Here is a 27896-nt window from a genome sequence, read left to right as displayed (position 1 = left end):
CATGAGAGTGGTCGCATGGTAACGTAACCGTATACAACTTCGAACAATGAAAATTACTGAAAAGTACCTAGCATCGAAAAGAATTAGTTAATTCATATCAATTCTGTTCCACACGAATACTTATGCATTATTTGCATTTATGCGTGGACTTTGTTAATCAATAAAATGAAAGGTATATAATTATCTTAAATTACGTAAATAAGTTTTATGATAAATAGTTTGTCAAATTGAATCTCCGTTTCCATATTTTATAATGTGGAAATATTTTAATGGAGGACGCACCCTTGTTTTTGTTTGGAATGAAGTATTAGTTCGCAAATTTATGTAGATTAAATCTCTGTTTTAGTCTTATGAAAAGGAATAGTCCATGTGAGGCAATTTTAAAACAATATACGATTACACTGAATAATATATCTTAATTAACCTTATGGCATTACATGCCAAATGGTTTTTAACCTCATAAACGATGTATAGGTCATTGATATAAGGAAAACTGTCCGTGGGTATATTTGAATGGAGAACGCACCCTTGCTTTTGTTAGAGTTGGAGTATTAGCTCGCCAATATATGACGATTACTTCTCTGTTTTAGTCTCGTGAATAGGGAAAGTCCACAGGAGGCACTTGTACAACAATATACGATTACAATGATTACAATGAATAACATATCTTAATTAACCTTATGGCATTTCATGACAATCAGTTTTCAAAATAAAAAACCTTTTGTTCGCCGTTTATGAAAAGAAAACTGTCCGTGGGTATATTTGAATGGAAAACGCACACTTGCTTTTGTTAGGGTTGAAGTAATAGCTCACCAATATATGATAATTGAATCTCCGTTTATGAATTATGAAAAGGAATAGCCCGCAGGAAGCACATGTACTACAATATACGAAAACAATGAATATATCTAAATTAACTTGAATGCACTTTTTGGCAAATGGTTTTCAAACGCACAAAACATTTTGTACGCTATTATACAAGGAAAGCTGGCAATGTTTCAATAGAGAACGCACAATTGCTTTTGTTCAGGCTGAACTATTAGTTTGCAAGTTTATGTAGAATAGAGTGCCGATTATGAAACATATTTATTTTAACGACGGTCTTGCAAGCTGTGGGAATGGAGTCTATTGATGTCAGGGTGGGTCAAATTTTATTTTCAGTTTCGCTGTTGACTGTACATTGATCGAACATGTTGAAAAGGTTGTGAAAACATGTATTAGCCTTCCAGTAAGAATCTTATAATGAATATTTACAGTCGCCTTAGATGTTCCAGTGCCGTTGCCAGAGGCATATTTAAACCAAGGCATTGTATTTATTATTTAAATAGTATACCGAAGATTTTAGCTTGTATGGCGCGTAGTCCTAAATTAATGTATTCATGTACTTTTATAATTTTATTGAACCGAACGATTGAGTCTTAAAACGAACATTTTGTTGATAAACTATAATTATGCACGTTATGCTGTTGTGTTCATACGCTCTATATTTCTTGTTCAGTGTAATTAAGTCATCAACTAATGTTTAATACCTTTAAATAATTGGCCTATATTCCTGTATCGTCCATCAATCAGTCATTCGGTCCCCCTGCCATTATGTGAATATGTAAATAATTGCGTTAGTCTTTAGTACACAGGAGTTGGGTAACTTGATTTGGTATGTACGGAAATTACACCCTCTGATTTTGCAATCGCTGAGAAAGTGCATTTTGAACACCTCTGTCATTTTCAATAAAAAAAACCCTCGGATGTATGTACACCTTTTATGTTTCCTATCTTCCGCAATGGATACATTCGATGGGTCGAATTCACAAATTTTATTTGAGTATGGTTCACTTTGTACCATACTTTATTTTTTACAAATACAGAAACTGTGAAAAATAGTTGTGTAACAGGCGAGCATTTGTCCTTGACACAGAAGGTGCAATGAAAGAAACGTTCTTGATATTACTTTAAACATATTTATTTTACAACGATTGTGAGACAAGTTATTATAACATTATATTAATCACTCTCGTTGGCACGATTTTACGCGAGAGTGTGGTCTTGTCTAGTGGGGGAAACCGGAGTACCTGGAGGAAATCCACTTGTCCGGCTTGGTGACCACAAACCAAACTCACATGCGCCCAGGCTGGGAATCGAACCCGGGTCGCCGAGGTGAGAAGCGAGTGCGCTAACAACTTGATATTCATTTTGCACTAAACACGGGAAATTTCAAAGCCGTTTACAAAACGATCGCAATGCACGACAGAACGACCCAATACAAGGACGAAGGTTACACCAGCCTTTTGATGTGCCAGCGTCTATCTTATTGTGAAATAATTAATGATTTCAATGGTAGATCAAAGTAGTATTCTCACTTTTCGAAGAATATTAGTAAATGCCTATTTTTATACTTCCAGGAGTGCTCAAAAGAGCAATTTATGAATTTATACTATTTTTGGAATTTGTCGATTCAAAGGATGCAGTGGAGGATCATTGGAGGAGGGCGCACGGGATAGAAATTAACCTTTGTTTTTGAACAGGCATATTCTTTAACAATATCACTCTAGCGGACCCCCACCCCTCTCAAATCGTTAATGGGTTTTTTCTATCAATATAGGAGAAACAGGTTATAAAATGCGCCCAAACTGCACCGGAATAGAAATGTTATAATTTCTTGGAAGAGTACCCTCAAACTCCCTGCCAGCATTTCAAACCCAACAAAAAAACGGTTCTGATGTATGGGTGCAAGTCAAAAGGCTACGCCCTTACGTTGTGTCCCTCCAACATCAAATCCGGGATGCGTCCCTTTGATAGCAAATCCCTCGTTTTCTGTGGAATGCATTACAGCCGTCAAAAGAGATTGTTGTTTCGCAACCCTCGTTCTGCATATTTTAAGGAAACTCGATAAACCTTAAGTTAAAATTATTTAAAAGCTGTTTACTGATTCTGGTCATTGTCGGTAAGATTTTAATGTCAATGCCACGTTTTATTAACATTTAAAAACGAAATTGTTCGTCATAAACCTCCACGATACTAGATAATATTACCACGAAAAGCGTAATTATGCGCAAAAATTTCATTTTTATTTAAACCGCTTTCGTGGAATGATATTTTTTAGAAAATTCGGTTACTTTGCCAAAAGTCACCAGGATGTGTGCACGCCACAAAAATGGCTACTTTTTTTTTTTAAATAGAAAGCCTTTCCAATTCATGGAAGTTCAAAAGAAGTTTTGACGAAGCTGTTTTTGTATGAATTTCGAAATACTTTCCACAAACGTTAAATAATTTAGAACTTTATAGTATTTTAACGTGATTTCTGTACTAAAAAAACCAAACGCGTGTTTTAGTATTTTAATTGGACCATTAGTGCAGCCATACTGAACGATTAATTGAATTATATATATATATATATATATATATATATATATATATATATATGCTTTCTGTGCTGTTTACTGTGACATAGTTTTTTTTTTTTTTTTTTTTTTTTGGGGGGGGGGGGGGGTCGATAGTTGTTTTAAATAAAAAGTTTGCAAAAAGTCTTATATCTTAGGAAAATATGGTCTAAATGTCCATTAAAAACAATATCGACCAATCATTACATCCGATAAATATGACATCTTGTGATTAATGTGACTAGAATTGCAGTGGAAGTCAGCTAAAATATATTTAGAATGTCAAAAGATGAAAAGAAAATGTAAACAACACGTTGTCATTTATATGAGCCTGTAACAAAAGTCTAAACGCTCACATCAAGCGCACATTGTATAAATGATACGACCTGAAGAAGTACCGGCAGGAATACGCGACCTTTGGTGCGACATCACTTTAAGAGTCGCCTGTAATTCTACAGATGGGTTGAGAATCATGCTGATAAAATGTTGACATTAGCTCACTAGGAGCGCATATTTGTTTTTTGGCATAAAACAATAGCCCTCCTTAGATCACTTGTGTAGCACGAAGAATGCCTATTTAAAATTTCTTGACGAAGATCGCTCTTCTAAGATCAGTTGTAGCATGAAGATTGCCATTCTATGATCACTTGTTGAAGATTGCCACCATAAGATCATGTGTAGCAATAGTATTGGCCTTTTCAGATAATTTGTTAAAGACCGCTCTCCTAAGATCACTTGTAGTATGAAGATTGATCATGTTATTTTCTACCAGATATAGTCAGTAAGGCATTTGGAAATTGTATTATTATTAGGCTCAGATTTGTAAAAGTATCCTCAAATGAGCTTGTACCCAAGGCTGTTTGGTGTTTGATAATAAAATGTAGTAAAATAACCCGAATCGTGGCACACATACAATATTTATGTGTAAGTTGCTTTACTGATTGAAATTGGAGTTGTTCTATTAAGCTATTTCTTAATTTAAAATGCATTGATATGCAAAGGAGTTTAATACATGTGTTTTTACAAAATAAAAATGTCTTAGAAGTCTTATTTAGAGATAACAAAGTATAATAAACCAAAACTATCAGTAAATGTCTTACTATTCAATTATTACTTAGATGTTTATGACTCAAAGTTCGGATTCACGAATAAGGTAAACAAATCATTTTGGTACAAAGAAAACACGGTCGACCATTACTGCTTTCATGGAATGAAATTGAATACAAATCGGTTACTTTGCAAGGCGCTCAAGAGCAGTCATTTGGTAAAACTCGGTTAACCGGATGCGTGTATGACACCATGTGATATATAGTGCTAAATGATACCTTACACCTGAATAATCCAGAAGTTAAATCGTTCAAAACGTTTTACTTACAGTAACTTCCATAGAATAGTGTGTAAACATTACCCGCACAATAATGTATACGCGATAGGTTGAAGTTTCAAAGATCGGTTGACGTCTGGCTTGCTGAATCCTTGAACACAATAGTTGTGCCCGAGGGTGTTATGTATGTTTTTACAAACCATTCTCTCTGTTCCGGCTAAATCCCAACTAAAATGATAACTGAGTCTGTCGCATAGCAATTGATTTTTGTACATGTTGAGCACATTGCTTAGGTGTTCTCGTTCTAACAATAAAAAAACAAAAACTTCGTCTTATCCTTTCCGCCATTGAGAATAAGAAAAACTAAACAAAACATGTGATGGATAGAGATGGTGAAGTTTATAGATGAAGTTGTTTTAAATAAACTAAACCAGAATGAAAAAAATCATGCTGAGCACGCCGTAGTACAGTACAAGTAGAGATTGAACTAGTGGTATGTAACATCTTTTTGACACAATACAGTTACTCCCCTTACTTATAAATAACCATTTTTTAAATTTTGCGAGACTGTCCTACAAAAGGAATTTGGTAACACTTTATTGATTAGTCTAAAATAATAGACGTGTTATACGGGATTCTTCTAATCCCTATGGAAGGATTTGCCATGTATTAAAAATCTGTCAATCATTTGGACTAATTATTGATTACCATAGATCGTGTTTTTCTCTTGTTTGGCTGTCGATACAATCAATGTCTCTTGTTACCCTTAAAATAACTAGTTTTATTATTTACAGTAAAATTTACATCTGTATTTAGTCTATACACAGTCTCGTTTGTTTCATTTGACGAACTTTTGTTGAAAACACAAATACCAATGGTGATAAGAATTGCCTACAGGTCTAGGCCTTCTCGAGTTTGAGCTTAGAAGGATATGTTGTTAAAATTGTTCATTTTCTGAAATGTTATAATATTCTGAGACGAATGCAAGTGATTTGGGGACAATTGGTTAAAAATAAGTTAGAATGCAAACGATTGTCACCGAGTTCAGGCCCAACCAATCAATTTTCGATTATATCCGATAATCGGAACATCACTTATTTTTGACTCCACTATTCTAAGACTAAGTAATTCTGGTTTAGCTTTTTGTGAGTCAATATCTTAGCAAATACTTCAAGTTAAGTAATGACTCTTTAGAAAGTCCATCCTACTTATTTACTCAAGAAAATTACTGGCATATTATGCAGAGCAATGCTCTATTACTCGATACATAAATGTTTGTTAAGGTTTTGCGCTCATAAGTCAATATCTTGGTTATTACTCCATGTATTGTATTCAAACTTTGTACAAGGGTTCCCAACCATCCACCTTACTTTATTAATCAAGTTTGATAACTCTTGCATAAAGTACATATTTTAGCCGTTTATTTATCGACTTTGAAATTACGGTTAAGGTTTTACATGTACTTCCATGTTTCACCAAAACTTTGCAATCCTTCAACTGAAAAGCAGTGGAATAGTTGAGCGCGCTGTTTCTGTGGCACCTCTTGTTTGATATTTGTTTTGCATGGGATCACATGGGATATCCGTAACGGACTATCTAAGAGGACGCTTTCATTTAAAAGATTAAAATTATTTATACGTAATGAATTTAAAAATTGTGACAGATCTAAAAAGAAATGTTGAATCATAAAGATAAATTGCACAGTTTTGCCTAAAAATGGGATAACAGAATAAGGATAGAAAATATCATTTGTAATAAAGGTTGTAAGAGTAGAAGCAGTAGCAGTAGCAGTAGCAGCAGCAGAAGCAGCAGTAGCTGTAGTAGTTGGTGTCGATTCTTAGGAATTACAATTCAAAATTTGCCGCCAATTTCCGAGCTTCCAATGAAATGGTTTTTAGTTTAGTTTATTTATCAAAACAAGTAAGCTTTTGCGATTATTTTCGAGCTCTTCGTTTTGTTTTATTCTTTTATTTCCTCAAGTTTATGCTCGATCTGATTTTACTTACATTTTGAATTTTACTTTTCCTTAATATACTATAGTCCCATAAAAATAGGTAAAACACTTCTATTTTGCGTCACTTCCGGTAAAAATAAGCTCCAATTGTTAACCATAGCAGTAGAACTGTCAGAAAACTTTATTTGAAAAAGAATGGGAATGCTAGTGTTAAATAACTTCAGTTTTATTTGAAACAACACCAATAAGTCATTTTTAATTAATGCCAAATTAGACCCTTCATTTAGAATGATTTTACATGTAAAATACTTCTTTAAAATCCTGTTGTTTTTGTTTGCCAGATTTTACATATCTACCAAAGCCTAAAACCTATGCCCTATCGTTTTCTATGTTTAGTGCACAACATTGAAAACGCATCAAAATATGGTATGCTTATTCTAATCTAAAATTAATGAAATTTATCTACTTTAGGTAAAGGTATTTATATTGAATTGCAATTGGGCTCTCAGTTATAAAAAAATATACATATTGTAGCCTAGGCAGGTCATATGAGGCTCATTCAGAGTTGGACCAGTGATACCAGGGTTCATGATGGGTGAATTTATCATTTTGCACCCAGGTGAAAGCCATTAGAAGGGATGATGCTTTCCTTTGCCTCTCTTGTGGTGATAAGTAACTAAAAAGTAACTGTATTGCAAATATGTAAATATTTAATTACTTTTTTTTAAATAAAATACATTAAACAGTTTAAACAAGTTATACAAATTAAAATAAAAAATATTGTGCACAAACTTTTGTTGCGAAGTATAGTTAAAGGTCATGGTCGAAAACAGGTTGTATATAGGTCAAATACAACATGTGACAGCCGCCATTTGGGATTCAAAATGTAAACAGTAGACGATTGAAACAGATTTTATTTTTTGTTTTTTGAAAGATGAATGATTGCTTTAAATGGGGTATACACAAACATTTATCTTTTATTATCACTTATTTATGATTGAAATGTAAATAATCCTTAGGCGGTTGAAAACAGGTTGTTCCGGGATATAACGATGTGTTTAATATTTAGGGATCAAGACAAATCGGCCCCATACCAAATCGGCCTACTACCAAATCGGCCCCTAAGACGTTTCGGCCCTGCCATTTCGTCCCCTTAATTAAAATGACTCGAGACGTTTCGGCCCCTTAGTGATTTTCAACAGAGACATTTCGGCCCCTTAATTTTGTTTTATTTTTTTATCTTGAGTATAGAGTAAAACATTGTAGGTCGTCTTAAAAGTATAATTAAAATCTAAATAACTATTTTTAATGATTTTTAATATAAAATGTTAGAAAATCTAAGAAAGTTTATTTGTTATAACTGTTAATTATTAATTGATCATTAAAGACTTCAAAGAAAAATTGTCTTTGAACCACGCGTTCTTTGCAAGGCAAACTGTAAGTGTTGTGGGTGTGAAAATGACATTTAAAAACGTGTGAATGAATAATTGTCTTTAATTTGATAATGTTATTTACAGTTGATTAAAGAAGATTTGAGTAATATAAAAAACGTAAGTATATATATTAAATTGTTTCTAAAAGTGGGTACCATTTGTTTTAAACGTGTTGCTGTGCTACTGTTAATTTTCGTGTATTGTATTGGATATTATAAACGCGTTGTTGTGCTACTTTACAAAACTGTTAATTCATTTCCGGTAATAGCATTCACTAAAAATAGAAAATCATGTATGCTTTAATTTTAATTGTGTTATGACTGTAATTTCAGAATGGCATCGCCGTTTGAACATTTCTGCCGGTCGGTCAACCCTGCAGTTTTACATTTTGCTTAGTCTGCTGCTGAGGAAATCCAAAATGGTGAAGGTAACACATCAACTGGTGCCGGAGGCAGCCCTAGGCCGTCAGCGTCGAGAGCGCTACAGAGACATCGACGCCAGGATCATGGATGAGTGGGACTCATACGATTCCCATGAGGTCACCTGTGAAGAAGTTCCTGAAAAATGTTGGTGCCATCTACGGCGGCCGATAGGTGTTTGGTCAAGACTGATGTTAGACAATGGACATGTCATATTATTAGCAACATAGTTGTGTATAATATTTACAGTATATTTAGTCTATTAAAATAAAAAAATGAAATTACATGATTTTTACTTATACTTAGAAATAAAAAAATAAAATAAAAATAAGGGCCGAAACGTCTCGGTAATCAGGGGCCGAAACGTCTACGTGATGGGGACGATTTGGTAAGGGGCCGAAAAGGTAACCGTTTGAGCTAGGGGCCGATTTGGTAAGGGGCCGATTTGTCTGGTAGCCAATATTTAGATACAAGTTGCCAATTCCTAACAGTGAGCTAACTGTTTTAACTTGGTAAACCTTACATTAATGGTAAACGCCCACTTGATGCAACTTGTATATGTTGGGTTGGAACGTTGTATGTGTATGTGTGTATGCATTAATGAACAGCAGAATGAGATCAGTAAGAACGCCACAATTGTATGTTAGCTTTAAAGCCCTGTTACAACCAAAGAGTATATAAAAGGCATTCGTTTTTATTAGAAATCGTTTTCAAATATTTAGATGTGTGTGGGGGCGCGCACACATGTGTCGTGGGGGACTCTCGTACATGTATCATGTATCAGAGTGATATAATACGGTGGGGGAGACACTCAAATGTATCAGTGGGTGTGTGACGGGATGCTGGAAAGGGCACTCCCCCACATGTATCAGGGAAACGGGGAGGGGATGTACGGGTGTGGGGGTCACTCACACATGTATCAATGGGAAAGGGGAGCACTCCTACATGTATCAGTGGGGAAGGGGGCGCTCATACATGTATCAGTGGGGAAGGGGGTGCTCATACATGTATCAGTGGGAAGAGGGGCACTTACACATGTATTAGTGGGAAAGGGGGGGGGGGGCACTCACACATGCATCAATGGGAAAGGGGAGCACTCCTACATGTATCAGTGGGGAAGGGGGCGCATATACATGTATCAGTGGGAAGGGGGTCACTTACACATGTATCAGTGGGAAGAGGGGCACTTACACATGTATCAGTGGAAAGGCGGCACATACACATGTATCAGTAGGAAAAGCGGCACTCACACAGGTATCAGAGGGGAAGGGGGGCACTCACACATGTACCAATGGGGAAAAGGGGCATTCACACATGTGTCAGTGGGAGGGACTCACATATTTATCATTGGGGAAGGGGGGCACTCATACATGTATCAGTGGGGAAGGGGGGCATCATACATGTATCAGTGGGAAAGGGGGGCATCCACAAATGTATCATTGGGGAAGGGGGCCCCCCACACATGTATCAGTGGGGAAGGGGGGCACTCATACATGTATCAGTTGGGAAGGGGAGCACTCATACATCTATCAGGGAGGAAGAAGGGCACTCATACATGTATCAGTGGGGAAGGGGAGCACTCATACATGAATCAGTGGGGAAGAAGGGCCCTCATACATGGATTAGTGGGGAAGGGGAGTACTCAAACATGTATCATCGAGGCACTCACGTATGTATCAGTGGGAATTGGATTCACCCACATTTGAATCAGGGGATTGGGTGTGCTTGCGGGTTGGGGGATGGCTCTAAAACATATCTGGGGGTGGGAGATATGAGTGGGGGTGCTCACACATGAATCAGTGCGGGGGAGGGGGCAGTCACATATGCATCAGCATGTAGACCTTGAGCTTTAATTTTTAAATAAACTGCGTTAATGTTATAATAGATCAAAATGAATGTGCATGTCTTAAAATTATACTAATCGTTATTATATTACAAACAATATCCAATATGTTTACTTTTTAACAAAGGAATTCAAAACGCAAAAACGTCGACTTATACCCTCGCTCAACACCATTAAATTTTAACTTCACAATAGACATTTAAATTAACGATTTGAATTGGTGAAAACAATAACTTAACAATAGAAAATTAATATACAGATGGACATTAAAACGACAATGCAAGTTTCATAAAACTTTTCTTTGCAGAGAAGGGATACAAAAACAAAGTAATTATGGGAAATTCCTTGAAAAGGACGAGAGGAAAAAAAGAACGTTTTGACGAGCTAGCTGCTAGTGGAGAGGCCGAGAATTTACAGCACCAGCAACAGGCAGATGAAGCTTTAAGAGCTGGTAGGTTTAATGTTTAGTATGGAAAACAATGTAATTTGGTATTTAAAAGTTTCCCGGTGATTTTTGCAGCACAACGTCTGACATACAAACCAAAATATAGGATCCACTGTTAACATAGGAAATGTCAAAGTTTGAATCATTTTATTTTCAATAGTAAACATTTTAACATTTCAGTAGTTGACAACAATCATTGTTTAATTAGTAAAATAAGTAATCACTACACATCGAGAGCAATTTAAATTAATATCGTATACATCTGGCAATGAGCCTCTTATATGTGTATTATATTTTGTTCTAGTCGTTTCAGAAAAACTGATGATTACACATTTCGGACCGAAACTTATGTACCTCCAAGTTTTATTTATCTTAAAGACTCGACGAACAAACACAAAGCGCAGTTAGAGACAAATACAAATTTGTTAGCAACAGCCATTGAAGTTGCTGGGGATCGAGAATTAGAACGCATTGATGAGGGCGCAGAAGCACACAAACGAGACATTGACGCTGTACAGATTACACAGCAACAGAAGATTAAAGTGTGTACCTTTCACATTTAATTATCTTTATAGCCTCGACGAGTAAACACCACGCGCAGATAGAGAAACATACAATTGTGTGTACAACAGCCATTGAAGATGCTGCGGGTCGAGGAATAGAGCGTATTGATGAGGACACAGAAGCACACAAACGAGACATTGAGGCACTAGCTACTAGAAAGAAGGCCGAGATTTCACAGCATCAGCAGCAACGGCAGCAGGAGGATGAAGCCATCAGAGCTGGTAGTTAACAGTATTGAAAACAATCCTATATTGTATTTAACCTTTTTTCGGTGTTTTTGCACACACCAGTAGGACATACACTTGTACTAGAAGGGAAAGTAGATAAAAGTGTGTTCCTTTCATATTTAATTATCTTTATAGCCTCGACGAGTAAACACCACGCGCAGATAGAGAAACATACAATTGTGTGTACAACAGCCATTGAAGATGCTGCGGATCGAGGAATAGAATGTATCGATGAGGACGTAGAAGCACACAAGCGAGACTTTGACCTACTAGCAAATATGAGGAAGGCCGAGCTTTTACAGCAGCAGCAGGAGGTGGATGAAGCCTTCAGAACGGGTAGGTTCAATGTTTACAGTATAGAAAACAATGTAATCTGGTATCCAAACGTTTTGCGATGATTTTTTAACCCACCAGTAGATACATACACATCTGAACCCACTATCTTCATAAGAAAATATCAAAATTTGATATTTTACTTTTAACATATAAATCGTCAACATATGAGGATTTTTCTACACTCATTGTTTAAATATTTAGGTATTTTATTAAGACAATTGGAGTGCAATTGTAACTAAGAATGGAATATATCCGCATACTATGCATCCCTTTGAGCGCGAAAACACCTTTAACTGTTTCCCATGGAGCGCGAAAGCATATGTAATTGTTTCCCCTTGAGCTTGGAAATACATAAAAGTGTTTCCCCTTGAGCTTGGAAACACATGTAATTGTATCCCCTTGGTATTGCAAACACATTTAATTGTATCCCCTTGAGCTTTGAAACACGTATAATTGTATCCCCTTGGTCTTGGAAACAAATGTAATTGTATCCCCATGGTCTTGGAAACACATGTAATTGTATCCCCTTGAGCTTGGAAACACATTTAATTGTATCCCCTTGAGCTTGGAAACACATATAATTGTATCCCCTTGAGCTTAGAAACACGTATAATTGTATCCCATTGAGCTTAGAAACACGTATAATTGTATCCCCTTGAGCTTTGAAACACATATAATTGTATCCCCTTGAGCTTAGAAACACGTATAATTGTATCCCCTTGAGCTTGGAAACACATATAATTGTATCCCCTTGAGCTTCGAAACACATATAATTGTATCCCCTTGAGCTTGGAAACACGTATAATTGTATCCCCTTGAGCTTCGAAACACATATAATTGTATCTCTTTGAGCTTAGAAACACGTATAATTGTATCCCATTGAGCTTAGAAACACTTATAATTGTATTTCCTTGAGCTTGGAAAAACGTATATGTAATTGTATCTCATTGAGCGTTGAAATTCATGGTTCCCCAGTCTGCGATACTGAAACTACAGCAAGAAATTTTGTTACATTGACATATTTTTCATTTTTTTGCTTGAGTAATATGGATAGTCAAAAGCCTATGAACCTCTCAGACGCTAAACTGTATATAGTTTATTAAATAATGATTAAAAAGAACACATTTGACACCCAAACCATTTGCACCTTTTACATTTTGATTCTCTTTGGAACATTCAAAACATATTTTACAGAAAACACGTCTTGGCAATTACTTACAAAACAATTGTGTTTGATTTCTTTAATAATATAAGTGGCAAACAACAAATTGTACAAGAACGCAAACGCGTAGCTACACATGCGGATAAAAGTTGCAATTGAGTTTAAAATTTGCGAAATTTATCATTCAACTCGTACTAGTATGTTCACTGAAATTGCATTAAATACTTGCATTAATCCTCCTGCAATTGTAAGTGCAATTTTAACCCTCTACAAAGTACACGCACCTAGATGACATGGTACGTCTAAAGAAGTTCTAAAGTACAAATAGTGTTTCGCACATTTCTTTTGGACCGTTGGTATTCAAAAGACAACATGACAACAACCATACTATAAATAAGCAAGTTAAAGTTATAATTGGAATCTGATTTACAACTGGAATGTATTGACATGTTACAGCTGCACTCTCACAGATTGAACCTTTTGATAACTGTTTTAATAGTAGTCTTTGAACGAGCCAATTTATGCGAAAATGCATGTAAACCAGTCATATAAGACTGCTGACAAAAAATAATCGGCGATTTTTATTTTTATGTTTTATGCATTTTTCTTAAATCGTTAGTAACGCTTTTAGACATTAAACATCAATTTTGGAACGGAAATATGAAAACCTGCGATCTGACCTTTTGGCTGCAGTTTTTTATCACTGGTTTGCAGATATTTACGCAAAAATGTGCTCATTCCAAGACGAAAAATAAAACAAAGTTGTAAGAACGTTATATCTGTGAGAATGCAGCTTTAAGAGTCATGTTTCTAGGTTTGAATTCGTTATGCTCTATGTAAATCCTAAATATATGATGAAGAATAAATAGGGAGGCTTAAAGCTTCAGTGCTTATCTTTTATCACTTCACTGTGAGGGATAAGAAAATCACGTGATCACAAATGTAAATGACCATGGTGAAATTGATGCAAATGTATATATGTAGTTTATAATAGCTTCACTCTCATCGGTAATCGATTTCAAATAAAGACCCAGCCCACCGTACTCCACTTGATTTCTGCTTAAATGTGGTAAATTGTCTGTAATTCTTAATTTGTACTTCTATAAAACATTCAAAAACAAATTCGAAAGTGGCAAAGCCCACTGACTTTGTAGAACTTGAGAAAAAAACAAACGAATATTAACTGTTCATTACCAAAATCATTTATAAAAGCCTAATATATACCCTTATGTGTAGCTAACAATGCGAACTACCACACATTTTAGGTCAATGTTGAAGGGGTTTCGAATAATTCGTGCATGGTGCCAAATAATTGTTTACCGTTATTTGTTTACTGACCGTTAACTTTGTAGTATTGTGAACGTTTTGAACGATACTGCACCTAACTTTAATTTTTTCATGTTAACACACCATCAATAAATCATTATTTATGTTCTCAAAATCAATCACAGACATGAAGTGGCGTAGGCTGGGCTTTTTTAAATTCGATTACCATTTGCAAAGAAAACTTCAACATGCATTGTGTTATGTTAATATCACCGTGGTCATTCTCATTTGTGGTCGTGTGATAATTTGTTTCCTTGCAGTGTCACTTAAATACTTGTACAATAGCAAATATGGAATATAACATAAATGTTTTCTTTGTTCCAGACCTAAAAGAAACTCTACGTAAATACCATTTAAAACACAACTCGTTCCTTTCGCTTGGACCGTTCTTTTCTTCGGATGATTCACGTCTGAAGGATTTTTACGTTCCTCCAACGCTGTCTGAGGTTTTACAACAACGGATAAGCAAGGAGAATGGACCAAGGGAACATAAAACACGTCCTATTACATCCCTTGAACAACTGTTGACACCTGCTGATACAACGAAGCAATTTACAATCATAACCGCGAATGCTGGTGTTGGTAAAACATCGTTTTGTAAATTTATAGCTGTTTTGTGGTGCGCGTCACATGGCCACGAGACGGATACAATCAGCACATTCAAAGAGAGGTTTGACATTCCTTTTGAGTCTTTAGAAAAAATACCCTATCTTCTCTACATTCCGATGAGGAGTATTCCACAAGGCCGCACCCATTCCATTGAAAAACTTATATTTGATCATTTAGAAAATGTGATTGGATACCTTAAGCAAGACCGAGACAAGTTAAGAAGAGTTTTCATGAACGAACGTTGTTTGGTCATCTTAGATGGAATGGACGAGTCTTCCTTGTCAACGCTTGTCCCAGCAATGGCCAAACGGAAGTACAGCATTATAATTACATGTCGCCCATGGAAACTCGCAGATATGGAATTACCGAAGTACACGCATATAAATATTGACGATCTCAGTAACAGTTCACAAAAAAACCTGTTTGAACACGTGAATAAACTCTTAAACGCATATAATTCAACCACATTTGAAGTTAAGAACTTCTTAGCAACTTTAGAGGCTAAGAAACTGCAGCCACTTTCCTCCAACACGCTCGTGGGTCTGCAACTATACTGTCTCTGGTATGACCAACGTATGGACGACGAAACATCAGAAAATAACAAAACAAGAATGACGCTTGGACCAACAAGATCACACATCTATGCAGCCATATTAGAAAAGATGTTCAGTCTAGAAATGAAAAAGACAAAAGACTTTTCAGAACGTCAACAAAATAAAATTTCCACACAAAGACCTCTTCCTAAATGCTTTGAGGGACGGAAGTTGTGTAAAGCAAAATCCTGTTTGATTTATGAAACAGGCAAGATTGCTCTTAAGATGTTAGTTAACTCGAAGATCGAGTTTGATGAGGAAACCATGCATTCGTTACTAGATGGGCAATTTCTTTTAGATTCAGGAATCATTTCAGCCTATATGTCACACAAGTGCAGTATTGAAAACAAAGTGTACCATTTTCTACACAAAACCTACCAGGAAATGTTTGCAGCAATATATATTTCGTCACTGAATTTCAAGAGCGAAGACTGGCTTGCGCTGGAGGACAACTTCAATACTGTATTTTCACCGGACATAATGTCATTCTTGTGCGTGATGAATTACGAGCAGGGCCGGCGATGTTCGGAAATATTCGGCAACATAGAGCGGGAGTTTTACAGAGAAGACGCATTTTATGCCAATGAGATAATCGAGTACCAAGACACCGTGCAACTGGCGTACAACGAATGTGTGAACAATGGTGTGTCAGAGCCGCAACTTACGTTAAGACATGTAGAGTTGAATAGGGAAAACGCTGCGTCAATCGGTCCACTCTTGCAACAAAACCTTAGCGGACTTTATTCGTGTGTTATTGAATGTTCCGAAGGATACCCTGCTAATACAAGCATTACAAGCATGGAACAACTTCACACATTATGCATATCGAGTAAAGAAGAGGGCAATGCTTCTCGTCAAAGTATTCCAACATTGTTTCCTAACAAATTAACATTTCTTTGTCTATTCGATTTGAACATAGAAACGGATAATCTAAACCTGGCCTCTTGTGGAAATATCAAAGTAATCATTCTGCTAAACCTCCGCCTTCGGCATGTGACGATCGCCCCGACTCAGCTAGAGACGTTCTTGGTCGCTATCGAGGATAACATACGAGAGAACATACCGCCTATGGAGGTGACATTCGCACACGGGAGACGGTTTACAAACAAATTAAAGAAGCTCCGTCTTGACAACGTTACTTTAAATGAAACACTTAATATACAGCATTGTGATCAACTACAAGAACTATGGCTGGACACGTTAACATTTTCTGACGACTTCCACCTGGACCTGTCCTCATTCACGCACCTTTCTGTGGTAGATCTTAGAAACCTCCGCCTCAGGCATGTGACCATCGCCCCGACCCAGCTAGAGAAGTTCTGGGTCTCTATCAAGGATAACATACGAGAGAACATACCGCCTATGGAGGAGACATTATCACACGGGAGACAGTTTACAAACACATTAAAGAAGCTCAGTATTGACAACGTTACTTTAAATGAAACACTTAATATACAGCATTGTGATCAACTACAAGAACTATGGCTGGACACGTTAACATTTTCTGACGACTTCCACCTGGACCTGTCCTCATTCACGCACCTTTCTGTGGTAGATCTTAGAAACCTCCGCCTTAGGCATGTGACCATCGCCCCGACCCAGCTAGAGACGTTCTGGGTCTCTATCAAGGATAACATACGAGAGAACATACCGCCTATGGAGGTGACATTATCACACGGGAGACAGTTTACAAACACATTAAAGAAGCTCAGTCTTGACAACGTTACTTTAAATGAAACACTTAATATACAGCATTGTGATCAACTACAAGAACTATGGCTGAAAACAATAACATTTTCTGACGACTTCCACCTGGACCTGTCCTCATTCACGCACCTTTCTGTGGTATTTCTTCTAAACCTCCGCCTTCGGCATGTTACCATCGCCCCGACCCAGCTAGAGAAGTTCTTGGTCTCTATCAAGGATAACATACGGGAGAACACACCGCCTATGGAGGTGACATTCGCACACGGGAAACAGTTTACAAACACATTAAAGAAGCTCCGTCTTGTCAACGTTACTTTAAATGAAACACTTAATATACAGCATTGTGATCGACTACAAGAACTATGGCTGAAAACAATAACATTTTCTGACGACTTCCACCTGGACCTGTCCTCATTCACGCACCTTTCTGTGGTATTTCTTCTAAACCTCCGCCTTCGGCATGTTACCATCGCCCCGACCCAGCTAGAGAAGTTCTTGGTCTCTATCAAGGATAACATACGGGAGAACACACCGCCTATGGAGGTGACATTCGCACACGGGAAACAGTTTACAAACACATTAAAGAAGCTCAGTCTTGACAACGTTACTTTAAATGAAACACTTAATATACAGCATTGTGATCAACTACAAGAACTATGGCTGGACACGTTAACATTTTCTGACGACTTCCACCTGGACCTGTCCTCATTCACGCACCTTTCTGAGGTAGTTCTTCAAAACCTCCGCCTCAGGCATGTGACCATCGCCCCGACCCAGCTAGAGAAGTTCTGGGTCGCTATCAAGGATAACATACGAGAGAACATACCGCCTATGGAGGTGACATTATCACACGGGAGACAGTTTACAAACACATTAAAGAAGCTCAGTCTTGACAACGTTACTTTAAATGAAACACTTAATATACAGCATTGTGATCAACTACAAGAACTATGGCTGGACACGTTAACATTTTCTGACGACTTCCACCTGGACCTGTCCTCATTCACGCACCTTTCTGAGGTAGGTCTTAGAAACCTCCGCCTCAGGCATGTGACCATCGCCCCGACCCAGCTAGAGAGGTTCTGGGTCTCTATCAAGGATAACATACGAGAGAACATACCGCCTATGGAGGTGACATTCGCACACGGGAGACAGTTTACAAACACATTAAAGAAGCTCAGTCTTGACAACGTTACTTTAAATGAAACACTTAATATACATCAGTGTGATCAACTACAAGAACTATGGCTGGACACATTCACATTTTCTGACGACTTCCACCTGGACCTGTCCTCATTCACGCACCTTTCTGAGGTAGTTCTTCAAAACCTCCGCCTCAGGCATGTGACCATCGCCCCGACCCAGCTAGAGAAGTTCTGGGTCTCTATCAAGGATAACATACGAGAGAACATACCGCCTATGGAGGTGACATTATCACACGGGAGACAGTTTACAAACACATTAAAGAAGCTCTGTCTTGACAACGTTACTTTAAATGAAACACTTAATATACAGCATTGTGATCAACTACAAGAACTATGGCTGGACACGTTAACATTTTCTGACGACTTCCACCTGGACCTGTCCTCATTCACGCACCTTTCTGAGGTAGATCTTCGAAACCTCCGCCTCAGGCATGTGACCATCGCCCCGACCCAGCTAGAGAAGTTCTGGGTCTCTATCAAGGATAACATACGAGAGAACATACCGCCTATGGAGGTGACATTCGCACACGGGAGACGGTTTACAAACACATTAAAGAAGCTCAGTCTTCACTATGTTACTTTAAATGAAACACTTAATATACAGCAGTGTGATCAACTGCAAAAACTACGGCTGGACACGTTAACATTTTCTGACGACTTCCGCCTGGACCTGTCCTCATTCACGCACCTTTCTGCGGTAGTACTTGGAAACCTCCACCTCAGGCATGTGACCATCGACCCTACCCAGCTGGAGAAGTTCTGGGTCTATATCAAGGATAACATGCGAGAGAACACACCGCCTATGGAGGTGACATTCGCACACGGGAGACGGTTTACAACCACATTAAAGATTCTCAGTCTTGACAACGTTACTTTAAATGAAACACTTAATATACAGCAGTGTGATCAACTACAAAAACTATGGCTGGACACATTAACGTTTTCTGACGACTTCCACCTGGACCTGTCCTCATTCACGCACCTTTCTGAGGTAGATCTTCGAAACCTCCGCCTCAGGCATGTGACCATCGCCCCGACTCAGCTAGAAAAGTTCGTTGTCTTTATCAAGTATAACATACGAGAGAACATACCGCCTATGGAGGTGACATTCGCACACGGGAGACAGTTTACAAACACATTAAAGGAGCTCTGTCTTGTCAACGTTACTTTAAATGAAACACTTAATATACAGCAGTGTGATCAACTACAAAAACTATGGCTAAACACATTAACATTTTCTGACGACTTCCACCTGGACCTGTCCTCATTCACGCACCTTTCTGAGGTAGATCTTCGAAACCTCCGCCTCAGGCATGTGACCATCGCCCCGACCCAGCTGGAGAAGTTCTGGGTCGCTTTCAAGGATAACATACGAGAGAACATACCGCCTATGGAGGTGACATTCGCACACGGGAGACAGTTTACAAACACATTAAAGAAGCTCTGTCTTGACAACGTTACTTTAAATGAAACACTTAATATACAGCAGTGTGATCAACTACAAGAACTATGGCTGAACACATTAACGTTTTCTGACGACTTCCACCTGGACCTGTCCTCATTCACGCACCTTTCTGAGGTAGATCTTCGAAACCTCCGCCTCAGGCAGGTGACCATAGACCCGACCCAGCTGGAGAAGTTCTGGGTCGCTTTCAAGGATAACATACGAGAGAACATACCGCCTATGGAGGTGACATTCGCACACGGGAGACAGTTTACAAACACATTAAAGAAGCTCAGTCTTGACAACGTTACTTTAAATGAAACACTTAATATACAGCAGTGTGATCAACTACAAGAACTATGGCTGGACACATTCACATTTTCTGACGACTTCCACCTGGACCTGTCCTCATTCACACACCTTTCTGAGGTACTTCTTCAAAACCTACGCCTTCGGCATGTCACCATCGCCCCGACCCAGCTAGAGAAGTTCTGGGTCTTGATCACAGATAACATACGAGAGAACACACCGCCTATGGAGGTGACATTATCACACGGGAGACAGTTTACAAACACTTTAAAGGAGCTCAGTCTTGTCAACGTTACTTTAAATGAAACACTTAATATACAGCAGTGTGATCAACTACAAAAACTATGGCTAAACACATTAACATTTTCTGACGACTTCCACCTGGACCTGTCCTCATTCACGCACCTTTCTGAGGTAGATCTTCGAAACCTCCGCCTCAGGCATGTGACCATCGCCCCGACCCAGCTGGAGAAGTTCTGGGTCGCTTTCAAGGATAACATACGAGAGAACATACCGCCTATGGAGGTGACATTCGCACACGGGAGACAGTTTACAAACACATTAAAGAAGCTCTGTCTTGACAACGTTACTTTAAATGAAACACTTAATATACAGCAGTGTGATCAACTACAAGAACTATGGCTGAACACATTAACGTTTTCTGACGACTTCCACCTGGACCTGTCCTCATTCACGCACCTTTCTGAGGTAGATCTTCGAAACCTCCGCCTCAGGCAGGTGACCATAGACCCGACCCAGCTGGAGAAGTTCTGGGTCGCTTTCAAGGATAACATACGAGAGAACATACCGCCTATGGAGGTGACATTCGCACACGGGAGACAGTTTACAAACACATTAAAGAAGCTCAGTCTTGACAACGTTACTTTAAATGAAACACTTAATATACAGCAGTGTGATCAACTACAAGAACTATGGCTGGACACATTCACATTTTCTGACGACTTCCACCTGGACCTGTCCTCATTCACACACCTTTCTGGGGTACTTCTTCAAAACCTACGCCTTCGGCATGTCACCATCGCCCCGACCCAGCTAGAGAAGTTCTGGGTCTTGATCACAGATAACATACGAGAGAACACACCGCCTATGGAGGTGACATTATCACACGGGAGACAGTTTACAAACACTTTAAAGGAGCTCAGTCTTGTCAACGTTACTTTAAATGAAACACTTAATATACAGCAGTGTGATCAACTACAAAAACTGCAGTTGGACACATTAACGTTTTCTGACGACTTCCACCTGGACCTGTCCTCATTCACACACCTTTCTGAGGTACTTCTTCAAAACCTACGCCTTCGGCATGTCACCATCGCCCCGACCCAGCTAGAGAAGTTCTGGGTCTTTATCACAGATAACATACGAGAGAACACACCGCCTATGGAGGTGACATTATCACACGGGAGACAGTTTACAAACACATTAAAGAAGCTCAGTCTTGTCAACGTTACTTTAAATGAAACACTTAATATACAGCAGTGTGATCAACTACAAAAACTGCAGTTGGACACGTTAACATTTTCTGATAACTTTCACCTGGACCTGTCCCCCTTTACGGACCTCTCTTTACTTATACTACATAACCACCGCCTCCAGCGTGTGACCATCGCCACGGTCCCGCGGGAGAATTTCTGGTTATCCATCAAAATGATCATGCAAGAGAACACACCGCCTATGGAGGAAACATTCGCACACGGGAAACATTTTGCACACAAATTACGAGAGCTCCGTCTGCATAATGTTACTTTAAATGAAACACTTCATATACAGCAGTATGACAAACTACAGCAACTGCGGTTGGGCACATTATTACTTCCTGACAACAGTAGCATTGGTCTGTTCTCATTCACGGACCTCGCGGTGGTAACACTACAGAACCTCGGCCTCCATCATTTGATCATCGTCCCGGACAAGCTCGAGAAATCATGGGTGCTTGTCAACAATAACATTTCGAAGTTGATACCAAACATTATAGAAGCGTTACAGAGTGACGAACAATTTACAAATATATCTCAAATATATCGCTCTGCGGGATTCGCGTACATTAGGTAAGTCATTCAAATAAACACAAGTTTGTAGCTACATCAGTTGACCCTCAGTTTTATTTAAAACGTGTTGATATTGAAAAAGTAGGAGTGTTATTTAAAATGCTAGATTGTACGAGGGGTGATCGGGAAGTTCGTAGAATGTTCGTAGAATGTCCGTATAACTTCCTTATTATTTGTGTCATTACTATGAAAATTTAAAAAAAAAACTATGATTAACATCATCTCATAAGCGTAGAGTTGAAATACAAAAACATTTTGTATTATTCGCTGAATTATAAGTGTCCATAGCAACCCGCTTCGGCATACCCGGGCACCTAAAAAATTATGCACTTTCCAACATTGATTAAATTTATTACTTCCGCATTTTAATGCGTTTTCTTTTGCGGACGACTTCGCGAAATCGTCTGCTGTCCAACGTCGTTTATGACGTTACTTCCTGAAATTGTGACGTTTGTCGTTGTTTCCTGTTGAAAGATATAAGCATTTTTAACGGCGTTGTCACTAACCGAATTTTAAAACCATGACGCCAACGGGCGACGTCGTGTAAATGGCAGCCATTAAATTTTGCGTGGGGTCAGACAAGACACCAAGTAAAACGTTGAAGATGTCACAGAGTTCCAGTACAACCAATAAATGCAGTAGGGCGCTTGTCTTTAAGTCGCACCGACGGTTTCCGGAAGGAAGATGCTCTATAGAAGACGATCAACGATATGGCCGGCCGTCTAAGGTGAAATGTGTACAGTGACAGGCGAAACACTTTGAGAAGTTTAGCTTCTGAAATAGATGTTTCCACTTCTACAGTGCATGCAATTTTGAAAACAGAAATAGGCATGTCTGAAGTGTTCGCGCGCTGGATGCAGAGACTCCTTAAGGATCATGAGCGGGCAACAAGGGTTCACTGTTCGTAAGAGTTCGTCCGCCGGTATGAGCATGAAGGCGAAGAATTTCTCGACTGCATAGTTACAACCGACGAAACTTGGTTATGGAACTTCGACCCGAAGACGAAAGCCCATTCCTGTATATGGAAAACCCAGGGGACCCCTCCCCATGCTCCTAAAGCACCAGGTTCCCGATGGCCAGACAGTGGCCGCTAGTTACTATTCGAAGGTAAGCAGATTAACATTTTAAAAATTATTTTAACAATTAAAATATACAAAGAAATTAAAAAATATTAGAATTTAATGTAAACAAAAATTATCAAAATGCAGTGTTTTGGCGTTACTGTCAAGATTCCAAATTTGACTTAATTTTATAACTTTTAAGAAGAAACGCCCAAATCTCGACCTCAAGCGCATAATATTCCAACAAGATAACATTCCAGGACACAGAGCAAACTCAAGCCTCCTTGAAATCAACTTGCTTGGTTTTGAAATTCTTCAGCATCCACCCTACGGCCCCCATGGATTTCAGAGTTCAGCCGGAAACCAATGCAGTGCTACGGAGCGTGCGAGGACGCCAGTGAGCTTCGTATGTATACGCAAAATGTTGTTTCGTCATACGACAGTGAATGGTTCAGCTATACCTACACTATATGGTGACAGATACATAGAAAATGCATTCAAATCCGCGTTGATTACGTTGAAAAAGTGTGACTGAATCTCTGACGTTATCATGACGTCGCTTGTTGTACTTTGGCTTGCTCCGGGTATTTACATGTATATAGTAATGTATAAAAAAACATTCTACCAATAGTCTACGAACTTCCCGATCACCCTCGTATAATATATAGATATTGCTAATAGTACGTGTCAATCTTGTAATGTGTTTTAAGTCATCTTTTTTAATAAAACATGTATTCAGAAATTGTACAAAGACACACGCTATAAACTAACTATTTTATACATCCAACATGTTAAAAACCACTGAATATTTATGCCAAGATATGTTAATATAGTTAAATAAACTCGCTGTATTCAGCATATACAGTTGTATACAGAGCTTTTAAAGATGCACTCTTACTCCCAAACAAGATGTATTACAAGTAAAACAATAGCTTTAATTTACCCAAAAGCATTTATAAATATCGAGAACAATAGTTCTTATGAAGGATGCTGTGTTTAATTTGAAAGACAGATCTATGCAGAAAACACGGTATTTATACTATTTGAAATGATAGCTGATCACTGTAGATCGTTTAGCACTCACAAATCATTTAATATTTGTGCGTTTTCAGCTATTAAATACACGTTTACAATCTTTTTATCAGTAATTATTACTTTCCATGAATGCATTATTAAATAAGTATTGAAAGGTTTAGCACCCAAATGTTATGTTTGTTACACATGTGTATGTAATAATATTTAATAAAAGTGTCACTTTAAAATTAGAAAACAATTTACTATGTTGCTTAAAACATTTTTGAGAATCATTTTATTGGAATTACATAACTCGTTACAATGTTAAATACATCCCAAATCTAAAGAGGTCATGCATGTAAGTGGGAAAAAATACAATAACTATTGACATATGAAAGTCTGTTTTACATACAAGTATTTTGTTTAGAACCTAATTGATCCATATGTATGATTTCATTTCAATATGCCATAATTTATGCTCAAATGCTAAATGTTCTTTCATTTCATGTACTCTGAAATCGCCATGTTTTGTGAGCATGTATTATTTCTAGTCAATGATCAAGGGTCATTTTAACCCAATTCAATGTATTAATAAGGTTGAATATTTAAACTGGAAGACAATAATGTTCTGTTCTTTGTTCTGTTGATAATCTTGCGCATGCATGTTCTTGTGTTACATTAAAGTTTTGTGTGCACAATATTTTCAGTTACCATAAAGAGTAATATACGTGATCGCTCTTTAATCTGTATGTTTAGTTTGTATATTTAGATACATTCAAGGAACTATAATTGTAAAATATGTTGAAACTAGTTTTTTGCATTTCATGAAATTAATATAGAGTTTTGTATATCATAAAATAAATTGAGAATTGGTTTAATATGTATGCATTATCTGCAATAAAGTTATTAGATATCGATGGTCTCATTTCTTGCAAGAGTTAATGTAATGTTTGGAAACACAAACTAATGAAACAAACAAACGTATACATGATACGTAATATAACCAATTTGCAAAAATGTGTTACAGAATTAAAAGAAGATATAAATCCGTTAACTTTGGAAAGCGTTCTTTGCATAATCGAGGTAAATTCTCTGGCATGGGTATATCAGTATTTTCAATTGCTGCTTGCTGAGTTGAGGAGTTGAGCACATTTTACAAAGGACGATTCTATCATTGATATCATGACAATCTGCTACCACTCATATGTTTGTATGCGAGCGTAAACGTGTGTCGACAATATGAATATGTCAGAATGTTTCAGACATCCCGCGCAACATGCTTTGTGGCCTTTTGAAAACGTTTAAATTAAGAAGGACAAGAGCTGTCACAGAAAACTGACAAATACCCCCGACTTGGCCTTTTTCTGAAAAATTCCAATGAGACCGTACTAAATTGAATTAATATTTATCGTCAGATCCCTATTTCATAACCTACCTATCAAGCAAGGAAAAAGTGCCGATAAAAAAATATCATTAGTTTTGCATAAATTCAATACACTTGCAAATGACTTTAAAGCACATTTGTTCAAAAAACACCTTTAAAACCTTTTAATCATTAAACTTGCCTAAATTTAATATGTTTGTTGACGTAATGAGTCATTATTTTTATTATTAAGATTTTGAAAAAATTGTATGTTTGCGTTATTTCGATATTTTGGTGAGAGTTTCTGTTTCTTTAAATCTTAAAGCTGCACCCTTTCAGTTTGACCGTTTCGACAACTTTTTTATTTTCTTGTCTTGGAATGAGCCAAATTGTACGTGAATGTCTGAAAACCGGTGATATTTAAGGCAGCTGTGTCACAAATCTCATTTTACATTTATATTATGGTATTATTATTTAATACAATTTGCTTGTACTAGTTTAAACATTGATTTAAAATCAATCATTAGGTAGTATTGTATCGACACGATACGGTAACACTTGACCAATTTTCACTGCTCTGACCATTTTTACGTCATCATAATTTGTACATGTTTTGGGTGTGTAATTCTCTAGTTAGTTGGGAACAGGTTTTTGACCAAGACAGACGTGTAACATTCTCTGGGTGGACGGACGGAACTGCCACGTCTGCAGTTATGCAGCCGAAAAGCTGTTGGGGAATGAATGTGCATTAATACTAAGTATTATTAACACCTGATACCAGGGTAAGTGCCATTACATTATAATTGTTTTATAGACATTCTTGCATTACAATTTAGGTTTGTAAATACAGTTAAATATTGTCTCTTGTACATGTACTTTGCAATTGTCAGGTTTTTATATTGCAAGTAAGCTTTGTAAACATTATTTGCTCATATAATTATCTAGAGAACTATTTTCATTCGTGTTAAACTATAATTGTTTAGATTCTCACAGTTTTGCCTTGACGGGGAATGAACCGACATTTTATTGTTTTGCTTTGCATAATTGTTGAGAGTAAAAGTGTATAATCATGCTTGTTAAATATAATTTAGGTAAGCAATGATATAGTAAATAGTATGACTTATGTCGTAATTTTGAATGTCAGGTTATACGTAAACAGCAGAACATCGTTTGCTATGGTTGCCACGTTACGGTTACATTGACGTTTTGGGGCTCATGACGTCAGAGGACGTTTTCAACGTAGTTGGGCTTCCGGACGCTAACAGGGCGGGATGTCAGTGGACCTCGTGTTTGTACCGGGAACGCAGGCTGATGCTGAGGACGGATACGCCTAGGTGGGCGTTGATATATCCTATCGTGGACGTCGAGAGGCGGGACGTGTATTGGGATTGGCATCTGAGTGACGTCAGTGTTGACGTCTAAGTGACGACTGTATTTCCTGTGGTCGGCGTCGATGCGTCTATGTGGTGTCTGTATGACGCCGTTGTCGACATCCGGGTGACGTCTGTGTGACGTTTACGTTAGCGGGAGATTGAGATAGTGGAGTGGTAGACTGGTAACAGCGTAACAGTGTGGCAGTAGTGACATTCAACCATTATTACATAAGAAGATCTCTCTTTATTTATTGTAATTTATGTAAATAATATATTTGTTAAAACTTGTATTGTCATTTGTCAATTTCTTCATAACAATTAGGACTGCCCCTCTCTATGCTATTCCTGACCTGTGACAAGCTGATCAAAGACCAAATCGCAGTTTTAAATATTTATTCTCGAAAATTGATGCTTTATGGTTAAAAGCATTACCAACACTTTAAGAACAATAAAGTTTTTGGCAGCTTTCCAAACAATCTGTTAAATTGTGATGTAAATTAAATGACTGAATTGAAAGCATTAATGCCAAAATCAGTTGATTTTGAGACAAAAAATGATCATTCTGTGAGAGTGCAGCTTAAAAGTTGAACTTCCCCCCTTCCGATGACGCTAAACATTGACTTAGTTTTGGCCTAATACATGTGGGGATAGTAAACGTTATAGCTGAGATACAAACTATTGCTAAACAATAGACAGTGTGCAAAGTTGGGACAATTGTCATACACGACACACCAACGAC

At 37.7% G+C, this 27896-nt stretch overlaps 1 protein-coding gene across 5 annotated transcripts in view; it reads left to right on the top strand.

Moving 5' to 3' along the window:
- LOC128205548 (uncharacterized) overlaps positions 1 to 27445 on the top strand; it is a 30774-nt gene extending 3329 nt beyond the window's left edge. Inside the window, exons 2-7 of one of the 5 annotated variants that reach the window (XR_008256270.1) lie at positions 10658 to 10801; positions 11371 to 11580; positions 11722 to 11922; positions 14735 to 22346; positions 26432 to 26566; positions 26929 to 27445. Coding sequence is in view for 2 of the 5 variants with exons in the window: in XM_052907279.1 (XP_052763239.1) it covers positions 10684 to 10801; positions 11371 to 11580; positions 11722 to 11922; positions 14735 to 22346; positions 25449 to 25554 (8247 nt within the window). In the remaining 3 variants the exon portion in view is untranslated. Of the gene's footprint in view, positions 1 to 10657; positions 10802 to 11370; positions 11581 to 11721; positions 11923 to 14734; positions 25337 to 25448; positions 26567 to 26928 lie in introns of those variants that run through there. The other 4 variants (XR_008256272.1, XR_008256271.1, XM_052907279.1 and 1 more) reach the window with 4 other exon arrangements.
- The last annotated feature ends 451 nt before the right edge of the window (positions 27446 to 27896 follow it).

Source organism: Mya arenaria, chromosome 10 (assembly GCF_026914265.1).
Source record: "Mya arenaria isolate MELC-2E11 chromosome 10, ASM2691426v1".
NCBI lineage: Eukaryota > Metazoa > Mollusca > Bivalvia > Myida > Myidae > Mya > Mya arenaria.
This window is presented reverse-complemented; position numbering and strand designations above follow the sequence as displayed.